This window comes from Leptopilina heterotoma, unplaced genomic scaffold (genome assembly GCF_015476425.1).
Source record: "Leptopilina heterotoma isolate Lh14 unplaced genomic scaffold, ASM1547642v1 Lhet_11, whole genome shotgun sequence".
Taxonomy (NCBI): domain Eukaryota; kingdom Metazoa; phylum Arthropoda; class Insecta; order Hymenoptera; family Figitidae; genus Leptopilina; species Leptopilina heterotoma.
The window spans coordinates 247,611-264,967 of NW_025110829.1; the positions used below are offsets into that span (position 1 = coordinate 247,611).

The following is a 17,357-nucleotide window of genomic DNA, read 5'->3' on the forward strand; positions in this document are numbered from 1 at the left end:
AATTCGTTTGTTAACAAAAAATTATTTTAATATTAAAATAAAGCATTAATTTATAATTAAAAAACTACTTTTAAATTAAAAAAATTTGTTTATTACTGAAATACTATTTTTAAACACAGAACAAATTCGTTTATAAATAAAAAAATATTTTTTATATTAAATGAATTCGTTTATAACTAGAAATTATTTAGTAAATAAAAATTTTACTTTCTAAAACCTATTTTTTAATTTAAAAAAAAATATTTGTTTATTACGAAAAAACTATTTTTAAGTAAAAAAAATTTTTTAAATTAAAAAAAGTTCATTATTAATAACAAAATAACTACTTTGAAATTTAAAAAATTCGTTTTTTACCAAAAAATACTTTGAAATTGAAAAGAAAATTAGTTTATAACTTTCTATTAAAAATTATTTTTAAAGTAAATGAACGTTACTTTAAAAAAAACTAGTTTTAAATTTTAAAAAAATTGTTTACCTATTACTGAAATACTGTTTTTAAATACAAAAAAAATCGTTTATAACTAAAAAACTATTTTTTTATATTAAAAAAATTTCTTTTGTATAACTAAAAATTACGTTAGTAAACAAAAATTTTATTTTCTAAAACCTAGTTTTAAATTTAAAAAAATATTTGTTTTTAACAAAAAACCTATTTTCAATTAAAAACTATTTTTAAATAAACAAAAATTTTTAAATTAAAAAAAAATGCATTATTAATAACAAAATAATTACTTTGTAATTAGAAAAATTAGTTTATTACAAAAAAAAATACTTTGAAATTAAAAAGAAAATTAATTTATAACTAAAAACTATCTTTAATTATAAAATTCGTTTATAATTTTTTATTAAAAAATTATTTTTAAAGTAAATGAACGTTACGTTAAAAAAAACTATTTTTAAATTAAAAAAAAGATTCCTTTATTACTGAAAACCTACTTTTGAATAAAAAATTACGTTTATTACCAACAAAATGTTTTTTAATATTAAAATAAATCGTTTATTGTTAAAAATTAATTTTACATTAAAGAAACGTTAATTTCTGAAAAACTATTTTTAAATTCAAAAAATGATTCGTTTATAACTAAAAAACTATTTTTAAATAAAAAAAGTCGTTTAAATAGTTAAAAAAAACTGTTTTTAAATATCGAAAAAAAATTCGTTACAACTACAAAACAAAATTCCAAAAAAATTCGTTTATAACCAAAAAAATATTTTTATAAAAATTAAAAATTTGATGAAAAAAGAAAAGTAATAACTTTTCTTTTTTTTTGATGAAATTGAACCTACAATATGTAAATATTCACTATTCGTCAGTTATCAGAAGTCCAATAAAATCGGAAATAAAAGAATGTTCATAAATCGTAGTAATGTCGATAAAATTGTCATAGTGTCTATAAAATTAATGTATCCACAAATAAGTCATATAATATTGTTTAAAACATTAAAATTTGTAGATTTCCTCCATCTCACCCCCCCTTTTTTTTAATGATCCGATAATTATTTATCATCTCTTCCTTGAATTTTTATCAAAAAAAAAAAATATATTTCCAGTCCCCAAGTTTTTCTGTTATGTATTTTTTATGTTTTTTTTTACATTTTTTCAATATAATTTTTTTTAATTGATAATTTTCGTTAATATTTTCAAGAATTTTCAAGGAATAGTAAAGTTTCAAAAAAAAAGAAAGAATTTTTATGAATTGTATCTGATTTGGTTGGGAAAAAAAGAGAAAAAAAAAGTTTGCGCGAGGTATCTAATGAAACATGCAATTATGATATTCCATTGAATGTATAAAAGACGGTTCTCTATGATAACAAAACAATTTATCACACAATAAGCTTTACTGGCTCTCACGGAGTTGTGCGGACAGATATGTAAAAAACACGTTTCGTCGACTTTCCAATGGTCTGCGCGATAACGTTAGAATGTTCTTGTAACTTTTTTTTCTTTCAAAACTTGTGTTTTTATTTATTGCCCTTAAAAAAAAATACTTTTTGCGGAAAAAATACTTTAAGCAAAAAAATACTTTTCGTAAAAAAATACTTTTCGTAAAAAAATACTTTTATACACAAATATTTTTCCCAAAAAATACTTTTCATACAAAAATACTTTTCGTAAAAAATACTTTTCGTAAAAAAAATACTTTTCATACAAAAATACTTTTCGCAAAAAAATAGTTTTCATACAAAAATACTTTTCGCAAAAAAATAGTTTTCATACAAAAATACTTTTCGTAAAAAATACTTTTCATACAAAAATATCTCTTTTTTAAAAAAATATTCTTCGTAAGAAAATTCTTTTTAAATGTGACGACATTTAAATTTTACAGTAAAAATAAAATTAAAATGTGACGTAATTTAATTTAAAATTTTTTTTTATTTTAATTTAATTTTTATTGTTTAACATAATAAAAATACATGAAATGTAACAATATTTAACGTATTTTTCATTGCATATTTAATGTATTTAAAGAAAAAAATTATGAAAACCATTTTATTGCATAATATTTTTATATATAGAACTTAATTGAATGTAAAAACTAAAAATAAAAAAAATACTTTTCAAATATGTGAAATAACTAAATTTCAGGATACGATTGATTCATCTGATTTTAGGTAATCATGGGGGATAGACCAGCGGCTGAAAGAGCTTGTAAAGACCCCAACCCCATAATTGATGGTCGTAAAGCGAACGTTAATTTGGCGATACTCGGCGCAAAACCCAGAGGAAATCTGCAAGCGAGTAAGTTAAGAGTAACTTATATATATTCTTGAAAGTTATAAGATTTCTTTCCACATACCTTCTAAATCACTTATTTTTTATTTTAAACATTAGGTAAATTTTCTTTTTCCTCCTTGACTAATGTTTTAATTTAATGCCAACTATGTTAATATTACGTATTCTAAAGAAAATTAATATTTTAAAAGAAAATAATTTTTTTCTCCAACTTTTGTTTATGACTAAAAAACTATTTTTAAAGAAAGAAAAATTAATTTATACAGAAAAAATTTCTTTACAACTAAAAAACTATTTTGAAATATAAAAAAAACCATTAATAATAACTAAGAAAATTCGTTTGTTACCAAAAAATTATATTAATATTAAAAAACAGCATTAGTTTATAATTAAAAAACTACTTTTAAGTTAAAAAAATTTGTTTATGACTAAAATACAGTTTTTAAATATAGAAAATATTCGTTTATAACTAAAAAACTATTTTTTAATATTAAAAAAATTCGTTTATAAATAAAATTTAACGTTAATAGTAAAAAAAAAACTTTACTTGTTTAAAACCTATTTTTAAAATTAAAAAAATATTTGTTTATTACTAAAAAATTATTTTTAAATAAAAAAAAATTGTTTATATAATTTAAAAAAACTGTTTTTAAATACAGAAATGATTCGTTTACAACTAAAAGACTATTTTTAAATTTAAAAGAAATTCATTATTAACATAAATTAAATAAATAAAACATAAATTAACATAAAGAAAGTACTTTGAAATTTAAAAAATTCGTTTTTTACCAAAAAATACTTTGAAATTAAAAAGAAAATTAGTTTATAACAAAAAAACTCTTTATTTGAAACAAAAATTCGTTTATAACTTTTTACTAAAAAAATATTTCTAAATTAAATAAATTCATTTACGACTAAAATTTTTAAATAAACAAAAAAAAAAATTCGTTTATTATCAACAAAATATTTTTTAATATTAAAATAAATCGTTTATAGTTAAAAATTATTTTTACATTAAAGAAACGTTAATTTTTGAAAATCTAATTTTTAATTCAACAAATGATTCGTTTATAACTAAAAAACTATTTTTAAATAAAAAATTATATAATTTAAAAACTTTTTTTAAATATAGAAAAAAAAGAAATAAAAAATTCGTTACAAATACAAAACTATTTTTAAATATAAAAAAAGTAATGACAAAAGAACTAGGTACTTTGAAATTCCAAAAAATTCGTTTATAACCAAAAAAATATTTAAAAATAAAAAAAGTAGTTTTTGTAACTAAAAAAGTATTTTTAAATAAAAAAAAAATTAGTTTAAGTTTAAAATCACTGGCTTTAAATACTGAAAAAATTCGTTTCCAACTAAAAACCTATTTTCGAATATAAAAAAGAAAAATTCGTCTTCCACTAAAAACTATTTTAAATACAGAAGAAAAATAATAAATTGCATAAAGCTTTTCAGGACACGTGTATAAAAATTGTTTGCCATACATTTTTTTCTCGCTCCGTTTTTCAATATCCAAAAGTCACGTGTGCTTGATTTAAAATAGGAAAAAAAGGTCTATTGATTTTTTGTCCATGACCTGTATTATATATAATAGTACCTGTGTAATTTTTCTATATATATAGAGAGAGAGAGAGAGAAAACCAGAAAAACCATAGAAAAAGAATTTTTTTATTTTATTGCAGCTGTTTATACATCCCGTATGTATGCATTTTTATATTTGACGTTACATGACAACTGTCAGCATTTTTTTTTTTTTAATGTTCTCTTCTAGAATAGTTAATTTGGGTGGAAAAAAAGTAAAAATCATCCACTCGAATGGAAACCCTGTAATCGTGTTACGTATTGCAGTATAAAACAAAATCGATTATTTGCGCCATGAATTTTTTAAAAGACCCCAATATATTGCGTGCATTCAGGAAAAATACACCACATATGATGAGCCAAGTAAAGTGGTCACTTTTGACAAGCGTAGAGAATAAACAATAATTAAGAAACGAGAAGGATTTATGTGTATTTGCATTTATTGTCAATTTATTTTCTTTAGTCCCTATTTTTCCAGTGTTTCAAAAAGAAAATTCTTTTTCTCTTTTGTAATATGAATTAAAAAAAATACTATTGAAAATATTTTTCTACAGACTACAGAAAATACTTTTTATAGAATTATTTTAATAAAATATTCCTTCAAAATATTTTAAAAAAATAGAAAATATTTTTGTATAGAAAAATTTTTTTATAGAATTATATTCCAGAGGAAATATTTTTTATAGAATTATTTCTAGCGGAAAATATTTTTTATAGAATTATTTTTTAAAGGAAAGATTTTTTATAGAATTGTTTTCTAAAAAAATATTTTTTATAGAATTATTTTCAACAGGAAATATTTTTTTACAGAATAATTATGTTCTATATAACAAAAATGAATATTTAAAAATATTTTCAGAATTTTTATTAGAACACTAGTAAAAAAAATTCTTCTCTGTATTTTGGTTCTCGAACATTGTTTTCGATGACGCAAAAATAAAAACTATTAAATTCGAATAAAATTGAAACTTTGCCAGAGGATAATTTGCGAAAAAAGATTTCTGAATTTCATTCTTCGATGCGACTATAATAATAAACATTTCTCGATGAGATTCAAAAAGTTTCGATATTTTATAAACAGACATTATAATTTAGAAAGTAATTAAGATTAAGTTCACTCTCATTATTTGGTAATTGGTAAATTGAAAAAAAAAAATTTTTTTTCCAACAATGAGGTAACTGTGTGTTTGACTTTCACTCTAATGATACTTCTTTAATATAAGAATAAGTTTTTATAATATACATCAGCTTTTACTGTCATCCACCTACAATAATTCAACTCGATCTAATATTATCGTAATTTCTACTTGCAACTGTCGTCGAACAATTCAATAATTTGAATTAAATAGAATTGAACAGAGAATAAAAAATAAAAAATGAATCATTACGATCCTTTTTATTCACTACGAAAACAAAAAGTATTTTTGTTTTAAAAAATACTTTTTAAATTTATTTCTGTATTTAAAAAAAAAATTTTTGAAATAGAATTTTCAATGAAATAGAATTGAACAGAGAATAGAAAATAAAAAAGAATCATTACGATCCTTTTTTTTACTACGAGAAAAAAATTATTTTATTTCAAAAAGTATTTTTGTATTAAAAATACTTTTTGAAAATTATTTCTGCATTTTAAAAATTTTTTTTAAAAATAATTTCTGTATTTTATACTGAAAAATTTCTTTCTCCCAAAGGATAATTCGATTAGAAATAAATTGAATGCTTTGGAGACTTGAAAGAGCAAAGGACGAAGTGCAAATGGCGCAAAGTGTCAAAAAAAAAGAAAAAAAAATTTAGACGACAGCTTTTGCAATGTGCATTTGAGAAGATAGCACTTCCACCACACTGAGTCACTCAACTGCTTTATTTTCTCTCTCTTTCTAATATGGCATTCAGCCAACATAACTCGAGGTTTTTCTTCTTTACGCCCTTAGTCTAAAATTGCCTTAAGACCAGTGAGTGCTGAGAAATTGTTTTTCTTGTTTTGTCACAAATTATTCACTGGTCGCGACAGCCGACTCTTCTTGTCTCCAAAACTTGATTCTCTGTTTCGACAAATGTTTATTTTAGTTTCAAATAACAGAGAGCTTTCAAATGTCTACTTTAGAGCATGGCCAAAGAATTCTTGAAGAGAGTAACTCACGGGCAATGAGTAAAAAAAATACTGGAAAAAGAGAAATTCTCTTATTTTTAGCCACGTAGAATTTTGCTTTTGTAATGAGTCTGAAAAAGGAATATTGTTTTTATTTTTTTTTATTTGATTTATTAATTTATTATTTGATATTGATTTGATTTTTTACGTTCGAGAATTCGTTTTCGAATTAACTGCAGATTTTAATTAATTATTGAGTATTTTACTAGAGAGGTGATTTTTAAGAGAGAAGCGGCCCCCCACTCCTTCGCTAACTCTCCTTGACGCTGTAGTGCGAGCGAAAGAGAGAAACTGAAATATCTTTCTCGCTCTCACTGCCCCCACTCCGCGCTACTTTCCCTGGCGCTGTAGTGGGGACAGTGGAACGTAGCGACAGAGAAAAACTATCTCTCTCGCATTCGGTCCCTTCTCTTCAATCAAAAGTTTACTATACGGTCTACAAATATTAAAATGCCCAGAATTTTTTTTACCAAAAAAAAAAAAATTTTAATCTTATGACAATTATTAGTCAGTATTTCAATATAAATGTATTTTTTTTCTTTCCAGCATTCCCATTCGCTACAGGTATTCGCGCTGGATATCCCACAGTCATTCCCAGTCAGTATGGGTGAGTAATTATTTTAAAACTTTTTTTCGAAATTAATTTTGTTATGATAATTATCTACACAAGTGCAATGTGTTCTATCACTGCAATTATACTCTCAGTCGAATTACGTTCCCCCTCTTAAATTCTTTCTTTAAAAACCACGTCCCTTTAGAATATAAAACTAGTAACTTTAACAAAAGGAAAATTAATAATAATTTCAGGGCTCGAAGCAGTGAAAGTATTTGAAAATACAGACTTTACGGACCAAAAATTAAAAATCACGGACCATTTACGGACCAACTGACAAAAATAGAATCAGGCCAAATCAAATTCTTTATATCGATAATTTTTAATAATTTTCGAAAAGTTCTTTGACAATTTCCAAATTCATTTCTTTACAATATTCAATTTTACGAAATTTCAATTATTCGTAAATTCTTCAAATTAAATAAATATTAGAAAATATAAACTAAAAATAATATTAAAAAAACTCAATTAAACTTTTTCGAAAAAATTAATTACAAAATTCAATTATTTTTTAAAATTCACGCTATATTGCTTTTAATATTCAATTATAATCTAAAATTTTAACTGAAATTCATTTTTATGAAATGAAAATCAATTTTTATTAGAAAATTCTACTAGAATTCAATTATTTAAATACAAATAAAATGCAGATAAATAATTTATTGAATAATTGAACTTCTCTTAAAATTCAATTTCCATAAAAAATCGTTATCAACAAATTTTCAAATAATTGAATTCTATCAACGAATTTTAAAAAAAAATTTTTTTTAAGAATAATTACATTTTTCGACAAAATTCGATTAAAATTGTATTAAAAATAAATAAAATAATTGAAATTCTGCATTGAATTTTATTATTTATGAAAATAATTGAATTGTTGCGATGAATTATATTAAAATTTTCAAAAATAATTAAATTCTTGAAAAAAATTAACAGGAATTCAATTATTTTTAAAAATTTTAATAAAATTCTTGGCATAAATTAAAAAAAAAACAATATTCTTAGCAGGTCTTCAATTACTTTCAGAAATTTTAATAAAATTTTTCGCAAGAATTTAAATATTTCCGTAAAATAATAAAAATCTTTGCAGAGATTCAATTATTTTCAAGTCTTAATAAAATTCTTCGCAAGAATTCAATTATTTTCAAAAATATAAAAATGTTAGTAGAAGTTCAAACATTTTAAAAAGTTTTGATAAAACTTTGTTTTGGTAGAAATTCAATTATTTTTAAGACTATTTTAAAAAAATGTCTCGATAAAATTCAATTATTTTTAAAATTTTAATGAAATTCTTCGAAAAAAATCAATTATTATAATCTAAGATTTTAACTGAAATCTATTTTTAAATCAATGTTTATGAAAAAATTCTACCAGAATTCAATTATTTAAATACAAAAATAAATAATTTATTGAATAATTGAATGTTTCTTGGAATTCAATTCCTATTATTTAATCGACAAATTTTTAAATAATTAAATTCTTTGGACGAATTTTAATAAAATTTTTAAGAATTTTTTCGAGGAATTCGATTAAAATTCTATTGAAAATAATTGAATTCTCCTAAAAAGAATTTTATTACTTTTGAAAATAATTGAAATTTTGCAATGGATTTTATTAAAATAATTGAATTTTATATTACTTTAGAAAATAATTGAATTCGTGTGATAAATATTGCTAATTATGAAAATAATTGAAATTTTTTAATGAATTTTATTAAAATTTTTGAAAATAATTGAATTTTGTCGAAAAATTTTGCTATTTATTTATAAAGATAATTGAAATGTTGACAATGTTTGTTAGATTTTTTGAAAATAATTGAATTTCTACGAAGAATTTTATTACTTTTGATAATAATTGAAATTTTGCAATGGATTTTATTAAAATTTTTGAAAATAATTGAATTTTATTACTTTAGAAAATAATTGAATTCGTGTGATAAATATATTGTTAATTATGAAAATAATTGAAATTTTTTAATGAATTTTCTTAAAATTTTTGAAAACAATTGAATTTTGTCGAAGAATTTTGCTATTTATTTATAAAGATAATTGAAATGTTGTTCAGATTTTTTGAAAATAATTGAATTTCAGAGAAGAATTTTAATATTTCTAATGATAATCGAAATTTTGACGAGAATTTAAAACAATTTTTGAACATAATTGAATTTTTGCGAAGAATTTTATTACTTTTAAAAATAATTGGCTTTCTGCAATCATTTGTAATTTCTCTAAAATTCTCAAAATTATATCGTACAATTTACGAACTTTTCATCCTTTTTGAATAAAATTACGGACTTTACGGACCTTTTTTTTTAAAAAACGGACTTTTACGGACTTGAAGCAAAGTTACGGACTTTTTCAGGATTTACGGACCTACTTCGAGCCCTGTAAATTAAAGTCTTAAAATTTGCAATTTTTGTTAAAATACAAAAAATTATCAAATAATTATTTTTTTAACTTGTTTCTTAATGAATAATGAATCAAAAATTTTATTTTACGCATATCATTTTCATTTATACTTATTATTCTTTTCAAATATTTTTTTATTTATTTTTTTTATTTTTTATTTATTTATTTTCCTCGAATTTTTGATTTTTTTCGCCTCGAGTTTGTTTACTAATACACTACCATCGGAAATTTATTTATATCCTCTAGTTTCTTCTTCAAAAATAAAATTTTTCTTCAGAAAAAAAAACGAAATTTCCGACGGTAGGAATTTTTTCGCACTTTAAAAAAAAGGGACGCGATATCGAAGGCAGTGATCCCAAGGAAAATTATAACCACTTTTTTATTTTAATAATAAAATTTATTACTTTTGAAAAAATGGATCCCTATGGAGAGAGTTAATGACAAAAAAAGAGATAAAATTTTTCTGTTAAAATATCGACAATGACGTTTCAGCATCGCGGGTTCTTGAAGGAGTCACAATTCTTAGATCGGAATTAAACAGAGTCCAAAAACAAGAAACAGGGAATGAGAGAGACACTCAATAAAACAAAAAGAGAATAAAAATCAAAAAGAATGAAAATCCTGTGAAAAAAGAAAGGGCTCGCGGCACACGCACACGTAAAACGATGCCATCCAAGTACCTACGTGCGAATTATCTCTTACTCGGTACTGAGCTGATCTTTTTTTAGATGATCGATTTTTTTTTTGGTTGTGTTTTTTTGTTTCTTCTTTTCTTGATGAAGTTGACGTGAAGTGATGATTTTGCGGTTGTTGAAAGAATTTTTTTTTTTTGGAATTGTTTGTTTACTAGTTTTTTTATTTTTGTTTATTTCTTGATCTTTACCTCCTTTTTTTCGCACTCTTTCTTTAATCAGCATTATTAAATATATTAATAATTGATTAATCTGATTAATATTTAGCAGAGAAAAAGAAAAATGAGGTCGATTTTAATTTTTTTTTTTTGGTGCTTAAAAGTCCGGGGTAATTGAAATTTCAAAATTTGTTCTTATCGAGGCGTGAGGGTCTTTTTCTTGTTTTAAATGTATTTTTTTTCGTTTTTAAAGAAAGAAAATAGTGTCAGGATTTTAAAAGTTGTTTTAAAGTACAAGAGCTGTTCGGCCGCCAGTGGAGAGTGGGAGTAGTCCCCCCTCTCTTCACTACCGGCGCGCGCAGTCTCTCAATGCAAAAAGTCTATTCTAAATATTTTAACGACACTATTCTTTTTCTTTATTTTATTTTTCTACATTTTCTTTTCATTTTTATTTTTTTAACTCGTTTTTTCATTACTCTTTTTTCATTACATTTCTCTATTACTTTTTTTTATTAATTTCAATTTTATTTCATACTTTATGTTATTCTTTATCAATTTTGTACCAGAAATATTTATTTCTCAAGTTAATTAATTTATTCAACGAATATTTTTCTTTATAATTTAACTTTTTAAACTAAAAAACATTTTTTCTAGTTTTGCACTATTTTTCTTTTTTTCCATTCTATTTTCACTTCTATTATCACACATAGTCTGCTTCGATGAGTAGTATTTTTTTCAATGGGTTTCTTTTTTAAAAGTATATTTTGTAGGTTTTGCTTTTGGTAGCGGGTCTTAAACATTTTTCCATGAAATGTTATATCTGGGAAATTTCGTCGAAACCGACCTGTCCGTTCAAATAAGGAAATCTATCAATATTTTATTTGCCACAATTCCGTCGGGTTAAATCGATATATCCTGCTTATAATTTATTTTTTTCCAAATTGCATGAACAAAAGCATTGATACAAAAGCAGTAGAGAAAAGAAAAATTATTCTTTTTATTATTTCTTTCATTGTCATTCATTATTTCCAAAATTAATGATTTTCTTTTCATTTTGTCAATTTAAAAACCCTTGTTCATTAAATTAAAAAAACCTAATTGAAAAAACCTTGGAAAAAAAACTTTATAAATAAAAAAAGCTGCTTTATAAAAGTAAAAAGAGATTATTTAAAAAAAAAATTCCTACAAATTCGTAATTAAATTAAAAAAATATCGAAATAGCGATTTCGTACGGTTAGAAAAACTAGGCTCGCTAACAATATTTTATAAATAACCTTGTGTGTGGTGAAGGCTTACACTACACTTGGTGTCGCTATTGGTGTTGTATTTTTTGGTGTTGTAAGTGATTCTTGTTTTTACAAATTATTATTCTAATAACAAACATAGCTCCATGAGTGCGGGAGGAATATAAAATATTCGTTAAAATTTCAGAGAGAAAGAGAAAAGGTTAGTTTCGAGTGTAATTTATAAAAAAAAACGTTTAAGAAAGAAAAAAACTATTATCTGTTGGAGTATTTTAACAGTTTTTGTAGTTTTTACATTTTTAACAGAGTTTTTTTTTTTTTGTTTAAAGGGAGTTTTATTTTTTCAAAGGAAGTGAATATCTATTCATAAAAAAGTTTTCTATGCATGTTTCACATTATTTTTTTCATTCATTTTTATATTAACAATTTATTTCATAAATTTTCTTTTTGAATATTCATGAGCGCGCACGCTGAAAAAGTGGTGGGGGAAGCACCCCACTTTTCACTCGGCTGCGCGCGCAGATTATGAAAGGACGCTATCGTGGTAAACTGTAAAAACTTGATTAACTATATATTTATTTGCAAAATTTACTAAATTATTATCTTCGAATTTGATATTTCTTTTTGAATTGGTTATAATATTGTAAAAAAAATATATAATTGCGGAAAGAGAAGTGAATTTAAAAAAAAAATGGTTTTTTTGGGGGGTTTTTTGTTTCTTCGAAAGTGTTTATTTTAACACTGCGTAGTCATTCTATGATGGATGAATGATTTTGTTATTTGTGAAGATGAGGTGTCGTAAAGAAAACGACGACGCTGAGCGTCGCGGGCGGCCATCTTGGAGTTTGGCGTCAGTCCAATCTTAATTTAGATCCACCTGTCCCGCTTGTCAGCCTCACTCCGCGCACGAGTCTTCCTTATACATATATATGTATATAATATGTGCGATAGCTTCTTGTTTGAGGATTTAAGGCCGTTTCTTCTTGTCTCTAAAACTTCTTATAAAAGATTTCTGCCTCTGAACGCTTATGCTGCTGCTGCTGCTGCTGCTGGCTATTTCCGCCTAGGCGACGGATCCACCTGTCGTCGTCCATCTTCATGACGTAAATTCACTTACATTTCAAAATGAAAATTATTTTATCTCCTAATGGTATCTTATTTTAGTATTATATATAGTGAGATAGAAAATTTTTCCATCACTAAGATAAATAAATTTTTGCTGATGATGTCGACATTATTTTTCGGTTCGAATGCAGTTTTCTCATTTCTTCACTGCGAGAGTTATCAACTTTTTTCTTTTTCTTATTTATTTATCTTATTTTTCTTATTTACTATTATCTTATTTATTCTTTTTTCTTATTTACTTTTTTCTGTTTCCTTATTGTCTCCTTTTTCCTTTTTTGCTTCTCTTTTTTCTCAATTCTTGCAGTTTCCTCTTTTCTTCACTTATTCAAGAGCAGGGCTCAAATTAGGTTCATAAATTCCGTAAAAGTACGTAAATTTGAATTAAGTCCGTAAAAGTCAGTTGTTTTGAAAAAAAGTTCAATTTGTTTGAAAATATACGAAAAATTCGTAAATTGTACGTTATAATTTGAAGATTTTTTGAAAAGTTACAAATAATTGGAGAAATTCAATTATTTTCAAAAGTAATAAAATTCTTCGCAGAAATTCAATTATGTACCAAAATTTTTAAAAATTCTCTTCAAAATTTTCAATTAACTTTATAAATAATAAAACTCTTCTCAGAAATTCAATTATTTTCAAAAATTTTCCTCAATTTGTATGTACTATTTTAATAAAAATTTCCAAAAGAATTCGATTACTTAAAAAAAATGTAATAAAATTCTTTTTGAAATTCAATTACTTTTATAAGTATTAAAACTTACAGCAAAATTTCAATATTATTTTCAATACAATTTTAATCGAATTCCTCAAAAAATGTAATTATTCTTAAAAATTTTATTAAAATTCGTCGAAAAAATTGAATTATTTAAAAATTTGTTGCTAAAATAAAATTAAATTCTTTATGAGAATTCAATTTTAAGAAACATTCAATTATTCAATAAATTATATATTTTTATATTTAAATTTTAAATAGTTGGATTCTCGTAGAATTTTTTGAAATTCTTTTGAAATTATTTGAATTTTTAATACATATTGAATTATTAATTATTTAATTATTAAAATTAATGGATTTATAGGAGAATTTTCGTTAAAATCACTATAAAAAATTGAATTTTGGAGAAGTTACAAATAATTAAAGAAATTCAATTATGTACTTTCAAAAGTAATAATTCTTCTCAGAAAATCAATTATGTTCAAATTTTTTTCAAATTCTCGTAAAATTTAGATTATCTTTATAAATAATTAAATTCTTTTCCGAAATTCAATTATTTTCAAAAATTTTTCTCAATTTAATTATTTTTAATATGTATCTACTATTTTAATAAAAATTTCCAAAAGAATTCAATTATTTAAAAAATTTTCAATAAAATTCTTTTTGGAAATTTAATTACTTTCATAAATAATAAAACTTATTAGGAGAATTTCAATTATTTTCAATACAATTTTAATCGAATTTCTTAAAATTTATTTATTCTTAAATTTTTTTTTTAAATTTGACGAAAAATTTGAATTATTAAAAATTTGTTGCTAAAATAAAATTCAATTCTTTATGAGAATTTAATTTAAAGAAACATTCAATTATTCAATAAATTATTTTTTTCTATTTAAATTATTGAATTCTCGTAGAATTTAAAAAAAAATTCATTTACTAAAAAATTGAATTTTGTAGAAATGATAATTAAAGAAATTCAATTACTTTCAAATTAAGCAAAAGTCTTCTCAGAAATTCAATTATTTAAAAAAATTTTTTAAAATTCTCTTTAAAATTTCAATTATCTTTACAAATAATAAAATTTTTTTACGAAATTCAATTATTTTCAAAAATTTTAATAAAATTCTACTCCAAAATTCAATTATTTTCAAAAAATTTTCTCAATTCAATGATTTCCAATATAACTACCTACTATTTAATATAATTTTCCAAAAAATTTCAATTATTTAAGAAAAATTATTTTCATAAATAATAAAATTTTTTACAGCGATTCAATTATTTTTTAAATAATAAAACTTATTGCAGAGTTTCAATTATTTTTAATACAATTTTTATCGAATTCCTCGAAAATGTAATTACTCTTAAAAATTTTATTATAATTCGTTGAAAGAAGTCAATTATTCAATTATTCTTCAAGTATATTTTAAAATTTGTTGATAAAGTTCTTTATGAGAATTCAATTTTAAGAAACATGCAATTATTCAATTATTTGTTTTGTATTTAAATATTTGAATTCTCGTACAATTTACTAAAAAAAATAATTGATTTAAAAATGAATTTGAGTTAAAATTTTATAGATAATAATATTAAATATAAAGTTTTAATTTTTGGTCCAAAAAATCCGTATTTTTAAATACTTTCACTGCAAGACTTATAATTTTTTTCTTTTTTTTCCTTTTTTTGTTTTTCTTTTGTCTTCTTTTTCCTTCTTTGTTTCTTTTTTCTTGCAGTTTTCTCTTTTCTTCACTACAAAAATTATATTCTTTCTTCCCTTTTGTTCTTTTTTGTTTTTCTCTTTGAGTCCTTTTCCCCTTTTTTGTTTCTCTTTTTTCATATAGTTTTATTTTTTCTTCACTACAAGAGTTATAAACTTTTTTCTTATTTTTCCTTTTTTGGTTTCTCTTATTTCTTCTTTTTCATTTTTCGTTTCTCTTTTTTTTGTTTTTTGTTTTTTCTTCTTCCTTTTTTCTTAAAGGAAAATTCCGATAGGAAATTTACATTTCTTGTATGAAAGAAAAAACTTCTTCGTTGCTATTGTTGTCTAAAGAAAAATGGTTAAGGGATGTTTCAACAAACAGTGAAGATGATCCCATTGCATTATGTGCAGCGCCGTCGACAGTCTGCGGGTATTCATAAACGATTTTTTATTCTTTTATGTTCTTTTATGATATATAAAAAAATATTTCTACCCGTACAATCCTCTTTCTTTATTATTCCCACACTAAACTTTTCTCTAAATTCTTCTTTATTATTTTCCAAACACCAATTTTAATAAAACAAATTTAATGTTTACTTTATTCTCCACCTTATCCGAATCCAATACATAAATTATTTCAATTTTACCTTTGAATTATTACACAATTTCAATTTTTTCTCGAATTAGTCCACAATTACAATTTTTTTGTTGAACTATTTCAAAATTTTGATTTTATCTTTGAATTATTTCACATTCTCAATTGGTTCTTGAAATTACTTAACAATTTAAATTTTGTCCCGAAATTACTGAACAATATCAACTTTATATTTTAAATTATTTAAAAATTTTAATTTTGTCTTTCAATTTTCCTTTGAAAATTTCGACTATAAAATATTTTTCCTCTCTTATTGCATTGAATGAGGAACAATTTTTTAAGACGCTTGAAACAATATTTCCAATTGCAATGTTTATCGTGTTTGACTGAGATTGACATCAGGTACAACATTGTTGAACTAGTTTTGCAAAAAAAAATTTTCAAGATCCATTTAGAAAATTTTCAAATTAACTTAAAATATTTATTTATTCTTCCACTTTTTGGAGATTATATTTATGCAACTTTTGCGATGAATAGAGAAGTAAGAAAAGTAATGCAAAAAAAAATCGAAAGCAGGAAATAAACTCTAATAAATAATACAAAATACCGAAATACAAATTAACATGTTTTGAGAGATTCTATAACGAATATTTTTCAATACACACTAAATCTATATTATTTACATCAGATTGATGACTAATCTTGATTATATTATTGGCACTCATCCAAATCAAATTTCCAGGAAGCGTTTCGCACTTCCATAATTTTCATCATTCACTTATCTCTCTCTCTCTCTGTCTCTATACTAAAAATATCAATTTCAAATATAAAATAAATTAAATTTTTTCGAAACAACTTTTTTGAAAAACTATTTCAAAGTGATTGAAATATTTGTAATTAGATGATTCCTTTCTAACCCTATTTCGTTCTTTTGTCTTTTCCTTTCAGTTTGATTAAAACACTCATTCAAATTGTGAATTTGGAGTAGAAAAAAAATGTCTATCCCCTTCAAATAAAAATAATTATAATAATAAAAAGTTCTTTTGGTGGAAAATTTATATAATAGATAATTTATATAATCTAATTCTAATCGTAAAATGTCTATAAGCAGCTGCACGTGTGGGTGACATAATGAGGTCTTAAAAATGGAAAGAAGGGGAAAAATGAACTCGTTTCAACTTGTTCCCCTTCCTCTCTTTCTCCTCGTTTTTTTTATCTTTCTCCTCTCTTGAAGAATTATCCTTAATGACTTGACCACAAAATGTGTGTTTTTCCTTTATGTATCTATACATATATATATTTGTGGTATACATATATATATAGTATATGGAAATTAGCATCAGCTTGGTTATTGAAGTAAATTCTAGACTGTTTCGTCCTGTGGGGATTCACAAGGCAGTGAAGTGGGGAGAGGAGGAAAGGAAGGGGGTGGGGTGGGGGGTGGAAAGTGAAGGTGTAGGTTCACCACGCGACAAACTACCCAAGATCGTAATCACTTCCGTTACCACTTTGCGACGGAAATCGTGAACACTTTAGTTTCCGTCACGAAACACTTTCGTCTTTTTTTTCAAATTATTTCTTTTAGTTTTTGGAAAATTTGTCACTTTTTTGGTGATAAATTTTTTTTTACATGCATTTTTT

At 23.1% G+C, this 17,357-nt stretch overlaps 1 protein-coding gene across 3 annotated transcripts in view; it reads left to right on the plus strand.

Moving 5' to 3' along the window:
• The window catches only part of LOC122503915 (RNA-binding protein 24-B-like), a 44,431-nt gene that overhangs the window by 12,298 nt on the left and 14,776 nt on the right, over positions 1 to 17,357 (plus strand). For all 3 annotated transcript variants that reach the window (XM_043614688.1, XM_043614695.1, XM_043614702.1), the window contains 2 exons: positions 2,614 to 2,740; positions 7,020 to 7,080. In XM_043614688.1, the coding sequence (XP_043470623.1) occupies positions 2,614 to 2,740; positions 7,020 to 7,080 (188 nt within the window). The remainder of the gene's footprint in view (positions 1 to 2,613; positions 2,741 to 7,019; positions 7,081 to 17,357) is intronic.